The 13,196-nt window shown below is 41.0% G+C and overlaps 1 protein-coding gene across 1 annotated transcript in view; it reads left to right on the top strand.

Annotated features, from left to right (window-relative positions):
• The first annotated feature begins 983 nt into the window (after positions 1-983).
• The window catches only part of PRKAA2 (protein kinase AMP-activated catalytic subunit alpha 2), a 75,633-nt gene continuing 63,420 nt past the window's right edge, over positions 984-13,196 (top strand). The window contains exon 1 of the mRNA XM_058656334.1: positions 984-1,212. Coding sequence (XP_058512317.1) covers positions 1,119-1,212 — 94 coding nt within the window. The 5' untranslated portion in view covers positions 984-1,118. The remainder of the gene's footprint in view (positions 1,213-13,196) is intronic.

Here is a 13,196-nt window from a genome sequence, read left to right on the forward strand (position 1 = left end):
GTTGAAATCCATGAATGGATTTTGTAATATGTCTTTTCAGGGGCTTTATGAAGAGCTCTTGTGCACACGGATTTCACAATAAACATCTTTTAATTCTATTTTCAGAAAGAGAGAGAGAGAGGGACCCAATCTGCTGATTCATTCCCCAAATTTCCACAATGGCCAGAGCTGGGCCAGGGCCAAGAGAGGAGCTGGGAACACAGTCCACGTCTCCGTGTGAGTGGCAGGGACCCAAGAGCCTGAGGCCCGAAGATACGTCCCAGGGCCTGCAACGGGGGAGTGGGGCGTGGCTGCTAGGCTATGGCGCATCTGTCCCTCTAGGCACATTTTGGCGCACCTTGTTTTTGACTTCCTGTACACGCTAAATGTCCCCTTCTATTTTACTATTTCCCCCTGTGCAGCTCTGTCACACACCATTTCCTCGCGATCTGTCTATGGGCATGTATTGGATACTGTGGGCAGACGCTGATTGACAGAAACTGCTTATCATTACAAGGAGAGCACTGAACTAGAGAAATAGGCAGAGGACAAAAGAGCACCAGCGTGGATCTGGGCACTTCAAGAACTGGCTCTGGGATAGCCATGACCCCAGGAGCCGGCCCCAGGGCGCTTTTCCCACTGCCCTTTGATCCAGGCCAGAGTTCTGCCTTCCAGCCCACACCCAGGTTTTGAGTTCTGGGGCCTGTTTCTCTCAAATTCGACCTCCACCTCTTTCCATACCCTCAGATCCGGCCCGGGTCTCACTCCCAGCACTCCCACACCCTATAGCGTTCCCTTAGAGAGCGCCACTCCCCCGCCTCCCATCCTCACCCACGGGTGCCCTGCACCTTGCCACCCTCGAGGGACTCGCAGCACCTGGCTGGGCCCCGCCCTCTCTCCCGTCAGCGCTTCAAGCCCCCGGCCCGGCCGCTGCCGCCTCCGTGTCGGGCTCCAGCACAGGCGTCTGTCAGGCCTCTCCCGCCCGCCGCGCCCCCGCCCGGGACCCCCGGCCGCCCGCGCCAGCACCCCTCGGCGCCTGCGGCCCGCCCCCCGCGGGTCCCGCTGCACTGTGGGTAGGCGGCGGCGGCAGCGTCCGGGCTGAGGGGCCGCGGCGGAGCGAGGCCGCGCGCGCGCCGAAGATGGCTGAGAAGCAGAAGCACGACGGGCGGGTGAAGATCGGCCACTACGTCCTCGGGGACACGCTGGGCGTCGGCACCTTCGGCAAAGTGAAGAGTTGAGTAGGCGCCGCCGCCGCGCAGGGCTGCGGGGTGGCTGGGCCGAGCCGAGCGGGCGCAGGGCCCCGCGGCAGGTGGCTCGGCTCCGGGGCGCTGGCAGCCTGGGCCCCCCGAGAGCGGCGGGGTCGCGGCCTCCAGGCGGGGCGTGGGCCGAACACACGGGCGTCCTGGGCGCCAGGTCCAGCGCCCATCGTGAGGGCGGGTTTCGGGGCTAGGCGCTTTCCTGCTAGGGTCCCTTTCTGCACAACCGCGAGGTTGGACCAGATCCCTCAAGTGCCCTTCGGCTGGGACACCGTATGGGGAGGGCTGGGCAGTAATGCGGGTTGCTCATAGATACTGAGTTGTCGTTTGGTGCCAGGTGCCCTTTTAGAGGCGTTACCTGAGATCTTGTTTAATCCTTACAGCGACCTGGGCCAGCTGTTATCCTCACCGTACAGGCGAACAAACTGGAACCCCTAAGGCTCCATCCAGTAAGGTCACCCTGGAATTGGCAGACCGGGATGAAAACTAAGATGTCCTCTCTTCTGGTCTTGCCAGAGGTGCCTGCCTGCCTTCCTCAGATTCTGTGATGTTCCAGGACTCCGGGTTGGCTGAATCCACAGCTCAGTGGACGCCCAGTGGGTGGGCGTGGGTGGGCGTGGGGAATGCCGGAATGTGGCTGGATTAGACCTAGAGGGGCTGGAGGTTGCTTGCTAGTGAGTGCCCTGCTCCAGGAAGGCGCCTGGATATGAGGGGGAGGAAAAGGGTACTTGTCAGAGGAGGGCTGAGGTCAGAACTATGACCACATTTTTTGCTGAGATCTACTTTTTTGGAGGTGGATTTCTACTTTAGGTATACAAAACCAAGCCGCTTTAGGAATTGTATGCTTCTTATTACTAAAGTAATTGTGAACTAGTAAGGAGAACTAGTTAGGCATTGCACTTGTTTTTTTGGGGGGCAGTGGTAGGTGGAAACACACACACATAGTTTTTCTATCTGCTATTTCATTTCCTCACTGTCTGCCACAGCCAGGCCTGGGCCAGGCCAAATTTTGGGTTTCCCAAGTGGGTGGATGAGGCCCAAGTACTTGAGCCATCTTGCTCATTAGCAGGACGCTGGATCTGAAGTCCAGGGACTGGGACTGTGATCCCACTCAGTCCCAAGTGGTGGATTAACCAGCTAAGCCCTCTTTGTTTTCTATTTTGTTAATAAGAGTTACCTGGGGTTCAGTCAACATAACTTTTCTCCAGAACTAGAGCCAATTTATTAAACGTACTTTGTTTTTGCAAATCCAAAATTGTAAATGCAGTGTTAGTTTTTTTTCTTTGCTGTGTTTCCTTTTTTCCTTCTTTGCTGAAGAACGCTGAGTCGGTTGGAGATTATACTCTGGCATCTCTATTTCATTGTGAAATTTTTGTAACCATGAATAGAAGAGATCTTGTAGCAAGATCAGCCTGAAATTTCCTCTGCATATTTGACCTGATCGCCATTCACTTGTTCAGAGGATACTGAGAATATGGAGCAGTAGGCACAGAGGAAGGTTGTGGGGGTTCAGGTAGGACAAAATCAGATCTTTTATGGGGCTTCCATTCTAATGGGGGAAGAGAACGATCGAGAATATAAGCAAGAGTACTTCAAACAGTTCATGAAAAATGCAATTAGGAGATGTTTTGCTGCAAAACAATTTTGAAATGCTGGCAGAGCCTTTTCTTTTCATGAATGTCTTAAAAACCTCTGTGCGCATTATTTAGAAAAAATTTGTACCAAATTAAACTTGTCAGATTACTTTCTTTTGTACATAATGTGAGTTTATTGCTGTTGGGAAAAATGAATGAGGGAAGAAAGGGAGTTTTAAGAGACTTAGAGTTTTCAATAAAGGTATTCAGACGAGGCGTCATGGATATTTGTTTAAAGATTTAAAAACTTGTAAAAGTCTTTGTAAAAGGCTATGAAGTCTTAGATTAATTTTGAAAGGTCAGTAGAATGAGGGAAGCTTTAGAAATCTGGGAAGACCCTGGGATTGGATTAATGCCTGCAATGTAGCTTAATATTTAGTATTATTGCTGGGGACCATTGTGTTACGACACTGTGTAGTTAACTAAAGCGAACGTGCCTTTGCTAGTCCGACATGTAAACTCTCGGAGTTATATAACCCAACACTAGATCCTTTCAAGTTGGGCTGCAAGTTTTTGTTCCTGTAAATTCTTTCAGTGTAATTTTAGTGTAGGGTAGAATACCCATCAGATCAATCAGCCCTTTGTCAAAGGACGATTTCATTCTCTTTTGTCTCTACTTTTGAGCTGCTTCCAGGCCCTGGCTTCTTAAAATATAAACAGAAGGAGCTTAGAATTATGAAAGGGTTTTTCCTGGAGAGATCTTTTCCAATGAGCAACCAGTAGGACATGTTTCCTGACACAGATTCTCCCTGAAGTGACAGTTTTTTTTTTTAATCTAAGCTGAGAGTATAATTGTTGATCTAATAATAACTACAAAAATTGCTACAATCTAAAGCTACTCATTTAATTTTCAAAGGACAGGTGAGACAAAAACATACATTGGAAAAAAAATTTATTGAGGCATGTTTTGGTTACCAAAATTCTGCCTATTGGTGCAACAGGGTATGCGCCCACTGAGACACCCTCATCCCATGTCAGAAAACAGCTGCTCTGTTTCCCATCCAGATCTCTGCTAATGCTCCTGGGAAAGCAGCTGAGGATGGCCCAAGGCATGAGGCTCAGCCATGTACGGGCGAGACCTGGATGGAGCGCTGGCTTTGGTTGGACTCAGCACTGGCTATTGTGGACATCCTAAATGTGACCTAGAAGATGGAAGATCTCTGTCTCTCCCATCATTCCGCCTTTCAAATAAATAAAATCTTTAGAGAGAAGTATCCATTCTCAGTATAGGATACAACCTTCTTGTAGGTTTACCAAATGCTGCAGCAGCACCTGGAGATCCTTTTTTGATCATTTTGGAATACACTGTAGGATCCCTCCTACTGTTTACAGTTGCTCCCATCTTCAATCTTAGCCCAGAAAAGCAGTGATTAGTTTGCCTTGGACACTTTTGTCAGTGTGGAATCTGTCTGTCATGACTGACAGATGACATAAATTTCATGTAATGGTGCTTTTAGATTTTACCTAATCTAGTGTGTGTCATTAATTTTTTCTTCTTATTGTTGAATAATACCCTGTTTTATAAATATGCCACATTTTGCCAGTGCATTCCCAGTTGGACACTATTTTATGTTCAGACTCTCATAAATAAGGCCATGGCTAATATTTACATATGAGTTTGTGTGATCTTGGGTAGACACCTAGGAGTGGAATTATTGGGTTATATCAGTCTTAGATTTACTTTTTTTGCAAAACTACTGAGCTGTTTTTCAAAATGTTTGTATTATTTTATAGTTTCTTATCTCCATATGTTCACCAATATTTTTATTGATTGTATGACTTACTATAATTATCAGATTGAATGTGAGATGATATTACATTGAGATTTAATTTTGCAACTCCCTAATGGCAAATGATACAGAATATCTTTTCATGTGCTTGTTAGACAGCCATATATTGGAGTACTTCAAAGAAGTTTGTGTAAAATAGAATTAAAAGATAAGTTTATGTTGGTGCAAAGAACCTTGAAAATCATGTATGTTTCTTTGAGGAAATGTCTATTTCTATCTTTTGCTCATTTTTTGATTGGGTTGTATGATGATCTGAAATGGTCTCCTCTGAGACATGCTGGAATTTGATTCATAGTTTAACAACATTGAGAGTTGGTGGGCCTTAAAAAGGTAATTAGGACACTTTGCTTGGCGAGTAGGTTAGTTACTGCAGCATGTGGTTATAAGGTGAGGCGGACTAAGGCTATTTTGTCTCTTTGGCACTCCATCTTCTACCTTCTTCCAAGAGAACAAGCTGCATGAGGCCGTCAGCAGAAGCCCAGTAGGTGCTGCGGCATGCTGTGGGTCTCTCTAGCCTCCACAACCCAGCCACAAAGCAAACTTCTTTTCTGTATATATTACACAGGCTTAGGCATTCTGTTACAGTAACAGGAAACAGATTAAGCTTAGCTGGCTGTTTGCCATCTTATTAGTTGAATCATTGGTTGAATCGCTGTCCTGCAGTGATGGACTTGGTGCACAGAGCCTGATTAAAGACACATGTGGACTACCGCCTTGGTGAGATAGCCAAAGTTAATTAACAGAGTCGGGTTTTTAAAAGGAGGTCGTCAGGTAGGCACCCAGGAAAGGGGGGGTTTAAGCCATTTACATCCTCAACAGCAAGATACAGTTCCCAAAATGCAGCTTGTTCCTCAAGCAGTTTCTTTATCTCAACCTGTGAACCAGGAAGTTTCCTGTTCATTCATCTGCTTCTCAATCGCTCCTGGTGCCTTCAGTAGGGGGATTCAACTGGCTGTTGCCTCCCACAATAGCAAAGATTCTGAATATCCTTCTACAAAAGGGCTTTTTTTAAATGCTAAATGCAAGTTCTTTATGCTATCATTGAAGCATGAGATTTTTAAATTTTCACGAGTTTTAATTTATCATGTTTTTTCTTCCTATGAACTGTGCCTTTGATGTTGCAAGAAATCTTTGCCTGGACCAATTTTTTGTGTACTTATTTACTTATTTCTGTTTTGGCTACCACTTAAGTTAATGGCACATTGTGAGTTAATTCTTAGATTCTTATATGTGAGTTGTGGATTCCAAGTTGTATCAGCATCATTTGTATCAGAAGCACATGCATTTTTTTTTTAAAAAAGATTTTATTTATTTTTTAAAACAAAAAGTCAGATATACAGAGAGAGGAGGAGAGACAGAAGAAAAGATCTTCCATCTGCTGATTCACTCCCCAAGCAGCTGCAATGGCTAGAGCTGAGCTAATCCAAAGCCAGGAGTCAGGAGGGTCCTAAGGTTTGGGGTCCTCTTTGACTGCTTTTCCAGGCCATAGGCAGAGAGCTGGATGGGAAGCTGGGACACCAGAATTAGACCTGGCACCCAAATGAGATCCAGGTGCACACAGATGAAGACTTTAGCTGCTGGGCTACTACCCTGGGCCCAAGCATATTGCATTTTTAAAAAGATTTATTTTCACTGGAAAGGCAGGTTTGCAGAGAGGAGAGGCAGATCTTTCATCCACTAGTTCACTCCCCAGTTAGCCGAAATGCCTGGAGCTGAGCTGATCTGAAGCTGGGAGCCAGAAGCTTCTTCTGGGTCTGCCACGTGGGTGCAGGGTCCCAGACTTTGGGCCGTACTCTGCTGCTTTCCCAAGCCACAGGCAGGGAGCTGGATGGGAAGTGGAGCAGCCAGGTCACCAACCAGCACCTGTATGGGATTCCTAGTGGAAGCAAGGTGAGGATTTGGTCGCTGAACCATCTCCCCAGGTCCAGCACATGCATTTTTAATTGTGAAAGATTTAGACTTTTGAAAATTAATTTCTGCTAAGAAATTTGATGAGTGATTTAATTTTATATGGCTGTAAAAGCATGGAAATGAAGATGAGACATTTTAGGTGCTTTCTCTATTGGGCGTTAGGCTAATTGAAAATTTAACTTCAGTTGTTAATGTATCAATTTATGGATCAGAGTTAGGCATAATAAGTAGAGATTGAAAATGTCATCAAATTGGCTGTCAAAGCTCTATATGAGAATCTTCGTATTTGCTACTAAGTAATTAAAGCCTCATTGAAAAGGTTTGAACTTGTATTTTCTCCTTCATTGAAGCATAGTATTGTATTGCCTGGATAGTACTTATGCAAACAGATTACAGGGGCTGATGAAGTCTAAAGGTGATGCTTACATCCTCTTACATTTTTACAAAATATATTGACTGTTTTAGGTTCTTACTCTTTCTGCATATTGTAGAACTGTTAGTTGAAACCTTTTGTAATTAGACTTGTCTCTTCAAACTTATTTCAAAGTGATAGAAATTCTAGAAACAAATATCTGTTATTTGTGTTATGCCAAGCCTGGTTGAAAAAGAATATAATGGAAAATCTTTTATTTAAAACCCTGCATTTTCAGGATAAGAACTAGTAAAAACAGCTTATGAAATACTGTTTCTTTGGATGAATTGTACAACAAGGACTCTGTGTATCTACATTAGTTTGTTTCCAGCCAGCAAAGTCTGTTAAGCGAAATCAGAATTTTCATGTTTGATAGTTATTTGGCTCACAGAATTATATTTCAAGAAATTAAGTAAAAATTTTACTTGTTCGTATTTTTTTAGGTTATAGGGAGGAAAGCAAATGGAAGATATTTTTTAATATCTTTGTTGTTTAACAAGAATTGTGAGCAGTTTTTTGAAATGCAAATACTGAGTCTTAAATCATGAATTTCATGGACCTGTCTGGTCAGTGGATTGTGCCTTTGGTTCTTCTTTTTGATTGCTTATTGAGATGCATTTCTCTAGGACAGTGTGGAGGCCCTGGGCAATGTAACCACTCTGGGTGGTTTTCTTCTTCTCCTATAGGAGAATGCTAGAACATACAATCTGTAGGATCACTTACGACTTTATCATTAAAATGACAGGTTTTAATATTAATTTCAAGAAGAGCAGATGTATTTCATTGCTCATCTTGATATAGTAAAAAATTGAATTACTGAATCCAGAGGTGAAATGAAAACTCACTGGAACATTTTAGTGATAAAAGCTGCAAGTTGTTTAATTATATTGTAATCAGTATTTTATATGTGCACCTAATGATTTACTCTCCAGAGTAACCGTTTCGGGTTGGTACTGTCTACAACTAGCCAACTAAAACTTGAGAAGCTTGGCCTAGCATTGTGGCATAGAGGGCAACGCAGCTTCCTGGGACACTGACATCTCATGTGGTTGCCAGTTCGAGTCTCAGCTTTTCCGCCTCTGATCTAGTTCCCAGCTAACTCACCTGGGAATACAGCAGAAGAGGAGGGCCCAAGAGGCGCCCCAGTCAGTACTCAATGGAAAGTAACAGCAGACGTATCCCCTGGCCCCTGGATTTGGCCTGGCATAGTCCTGGTCATTGGGGCCGTTTTGCGGAGTGAACCAGTTGATGGTAGTACACGCTCTCTCTCTCTCTCTCATCATCTCTGTCTCTCTCTGTTTCCCAAAGTGGCAAACAAATGATTACATTCAAGATCATCCTACCCCTTGCCTGTGCTATATCATATTAAGTCAGAATGCCTGGTATGCTGTCATGTGAGTTTTAAGCTAGCAAGAATATAATTTTCTTGTTTTCAGATAACTTATTAAGAATTGAGAAAATATGATTTATATGTTTTTGTCCCTCATTTGAAGATGACACATTCATTTGAATCTCCATATATGAAGTATTAAAATTTACATTGTATGTTTCCGATGTATGCCTCCAGGCACCTCATTTCTTACATTACAGGTGAACTGAATTTTAGCAGTCTAAATGCAGTTTTTTCTTCTTTTTTTTTTTTTTTTTAGAAATTTCAGATATTTCTGATTATGTTTATATGGAAATAGCCTTGACCATAGATTAAAAGTAACTTTAATAATCAGACAAAAAAGAGAGAATCTGTAAACTCTTTCAATGTCCTGAAAGAACATTGGTTTGTGAAGGCATTATGTCTAGATTTTAATAATATCTCCTTTCTAGTTATATGATCTGTGGGAGGAGCATTAAACTTCTCAGAGTCTCTGTTTCCCTCTTTGTAAAATGGCAGTGATAACACTTGTTCCATCTATTTTCTAGAATATGAGTTAAATATTTGTATATACTTACATTTAGACATAGTTATAATTTAAATATTTCTGAACTAAAATGAAGAAAAGACAGACTGGTTTTGAAAGATAAAGTGCAGTGCAGGTAGATGGCAGGGTTGTGGAGATAAGAAAATGTGTGGAACTTCTGGGTGAAATTTCGTGACTGTATGACAGAGTGCTTGCTGTGTTTCAAAATGACTTCATTTCTGACACCAACTTGAGGCAGAGCCAGAGCTGTAATAATTTGTTCCTTCTTTGCTTGCCTGAGTTGAAGAAGGTTTTAATGATGGCTTTGTTTGTACTATATTATAATTATTATTTATATTGCAATATTCTTTTGGCTAAGTCATTACAGTTGCTCATTAGTATCCGTACAGTTCCAGAACCCTCCAAGGATACCAAAGTCTGCAAATGCTCTAATTTCTTATATAAAATGAGATGATATTTGAATATAATCTACACACATCCTTTTGTATGCAATATGTATGCAGTATTCTTTAGGGGAAAATGACAAGGAAAATTGTATGTGTTTGGACACAAATCATTTTGTTGGAATATTGTAATCTGAGGTTGTTTAAATCCTTAGATACAAACTTGTGGATATGAAGGGCCAAGTCTGCTGGATTAGTGATTGAATAAAAACAATTCAATTGTGCCTCTCAGATAATCAGTTAAACCAAGATATAGTATTTAATTTTTTTCTGATTTCTACATCACTTATACAATTTTTGACTTGAATAATTTAGTATTTAATTCCTGAATGGACTTTGTTCAGTCTTCATTGACACTCAAAGTCTTTTCCAACAGGAAAAAATGTAATAAATAAAGGTAATAAATAGGCAACATGATCTACAGGTACTCTCTGGCAAGAACACTGGATCTGAAAGATCTCAGTCTTGGCTCTGTTTGAGGTCATCTGTGTGATCCTATGGCAGATGCACTTGATCTGTGAAAAGTGAATCACACTGTATGTTTTCTTACACTGCTGTGAGAAGTGCATGTGTAAGTGCATGTACTTCTGAGAAAAGATAGTCAAGAGTATTTCTGTACTTTCGTGTACTTATGTACAAGGGTTCCCTGCACCGTTTGGGTGACACGTGGAATTAAAAGAGAAATTTATTTTGTAGCAGAATGTTTTTCATAATATGCATTTTCCATGAATGTTTTTGAAGATCTTTTGCATAAACTTATTAGCTGAACCTAAGACTGACTGACTAGTGTCCTGGTTCTAAAAGCAGAAATTTATTTGATGAGGGAGAGTTGACTATCTTTTTTAATCTATTTTTCTCAGGTCTTTTTCTTTTGTCAGTGAGTGTTTAGAATTCTCTCATTCTGTAGACACTGCTTTTTTTTTTTTACACAGTATTATACGCTTTTCCAAGGCATCCATTCAAACCCATAATCTAAGCAATTAGCATATATTCCAAATCTTGTGATAGTGATCACAAGAGCATGGTATAATGAGTACATCTTCCATGCATTTGCATTTCAATGCTCTGTAATTCAGTTAGGTGATGTAACAGTTGTACTGTGAAAAGTCTTCAAAAAGCCTGGGAGAGTGAAGGGGCAGCAGCAGGTGGTTTATATGTCTAGTTCACATTAAAGGTATATTCTACTTACAGTAGAACTAAGATTAATGAAGTTAAGTGCTTTTAAGGATGGAGAACACACTCTTGAACTAAAAAAAAAAAAAAGAATAAATTAGAAAAGAAGCCTTTCTAGCATGCTGTCCCTTAACATCTCTGGATAGGTTAGAAATGCTTTTCGTTTGTTCAGGTGTTTGTAGTTTGTGCAGCAGTGACCTCAGTTCCCTGGACTTTCTCCCTGTCCCTGCTGACACAGCACTGCTTGAACTGGTGTATGTGTTTTGGGTAGAAATGTGCCCAAATCTTTGCACTTCTTGTGTTTGGTTCTGTTAGCTTTCCTGATGACATCTAGTGATGATAGTATCAATCAACTTGTTCTTTTGAGGTTTCTGTGCTTTCCTTGACATAGAGACAATAATTAAGAAATTATTTAATTTTCTATGTAAGAAATATAATTTAAGAGAAAATGTGTAACTGTGTAATGGGTGGCACAAGACCCTTAAACGTATTGTGTTATAAAAATGAGACCAGATCTGTCTGGTATATTTATTTGATGGAAAGGCCAGAGAAGGTACTTTGAATCAGGTTTAAATTTTTATCTGTTATTTAAGTGAGTGAAACGCATATGCAAAGCAATGTGTTGATTTTGGAAAGTGGTGAACTGTTTTATTTTTAGTATGGTGTTATTAAGGAAAGAATTTCAGGCTTTTCTTATCTCTGCTAATAATAGAAACCTTCTTCACCTCTTCAAGGGAAGAGGATTCTTAAGTGTTGTTTTATGTTTGGTGGTGTTTGCCTCTGCTTCAGTTTATGGTATTTGTTTTGGTGGTGTCGTGGTTTTTACAGCATGAGTAATTTTTTAAATATATTCTTTGATTTTTCCAAACTTTTTATGAGATTAACAATAATTATAATACGAAAGATGCAAGTTTACCTCTTGCTGTAAATGTTAATGTATTAATTAGCTTTTTCAAAGTATTTTTCTTGATACTTTATGTTAAATACTGTTAAAAATGGTGAGCAGTATATCTTGCTAAACATCTCTGTCAGTTATAAATTATTTAAACATAAAGCAGTTAAATTTGGCTGTCATTGTAAATGAAATTTAAAAAATTATCTTTTTAAAATTCATGCTTGGAAGATACTGCATAAATAAATTTCATTTTCTTTTAAAATGTGACAGGGTAGAGATTAGTGCTATGTGGCATTTCATAACTGCTTCCATTTCTTCTAATTTTGATGAAATAATATAACTTGAGTGTATCAGGTACTTGTTATATTTATTCATGTTTGATTTTTAGCAAAAATATTTTTTACTAGTGTTAATGTGGCAGTAGATCCTACAACAGCGGATTTGCCAATTTAAAATGAGGTAGCAAGTACTTGTCATAAAATTTGCTGAAATGATTCTTGTTTCACATTTGAAACAAAGCTTCTCATGGATTTGCATTTCAGTGCTCTATAATTCTGTTAGGTCATGTAACAATTGTACTGTGAGAAGTCTTCAAAAGTTAATAGAAAGTGTGTGTCATGAAAACATTGGGCATAGTCTTGTCATTTTGGTGCCACCAAAGGCAAAGAAGGAAGCTCCTACTGCTCCCAAAGCCAAGGCCTGAGTCAAAGCAAGGTTTTCAAGGCCAAGAAGACAGTGCTGACAGCTGTGCACAGCCACAGAAAAAAAGATCTGCACATCACTCTCATTGGGCAGCTCAAGCCACTGCTCAAAGGCAGCTCAGATATCCTCTGAGAAGTGCCTTTAGGAGAACGAGGCTTGACCCTATACCATCACCAGCTTCCTCCTGACTGCTGAGTCAGTCATGAGGCAGATAGATGACATCACATTCGTGTTCATTTATGGATATGGAGGCTAACAAGCAGCAGACCAAACATGCCCTGAAGGAATTCTGTGACATTGATGGGGCCAAAGTCAGTAACCTGATCGGATCTGATGGAGAAAATAAAAAATATGTTGGACTGGCTCCTGATTATGATGCTTTGGATGAATGACAAAATTGTTTTCATCTAAACAGGCCAGCAGGCTAATTCTGAGTATTTCTTCCACCATTAACAAACAAATAAAAATATGTGCATAGGTTTCAATGATTTTTGCAGTAAAATAAACTTAGTTTTTGCTTGAACTTTTTGAAGTCCCTTTGTATACTGTAAAAGAACTTTTACTTCAATATTATGTTTTGTATTTGCTTTGTGGATAAGATGAAGAAATATGCTGCCAAACAAATGTTGCCAAAGAAGTTGGCTATCATCAGAAAGGGAATACTGCACTCTTGAATATATTTAGACTTCCATTAATTATTTCTTTTTTAAAAAGATTTATTTATTTTTATTGGAAAGTCAGATATGCATAGAGGAGGAGAGACAGAGAGGAAGATCTTCCGATGATTTACTCCCCAAATGAGCACAGCGGCTGGTGCTGCGCCGATCCAAAGCCAGGAGCCAGGAACTTCCTCCAGGTCTCCCACACGGGTGCAGGATCCCAAAGCATTGGGCCGTCCTCAACTGCTTTCCCAGGCCACAGGCAGGGAGCTGGATGGGAAGTGGAGCTGCCGGGATTAGAACCGGTGCCCATATGGGATCCCAGTGCATTCAGGGTGAGGACTTTAGCTGCTAGGCCACGGCTGCCGGGCCCTATTAATTATTTCTTGTGAATGCAGATAATTCACAAGAATTCTTATTTGCGAT

Source organism: Ochotona princeps, chromosome 2 (assembly GCF_030435755.1).
Source record: "Ochotona princeps isolate mOchPri1 chromosome 2, mOchPri1.hap1, whole genome shotgun sequence".
Taxonomy (NCBI): Eukaryota; Metazoa; Chordata; class Mammalia; order Lagomorpha; family Ochotonidae; genus Ochotona; species Ochotona princeps.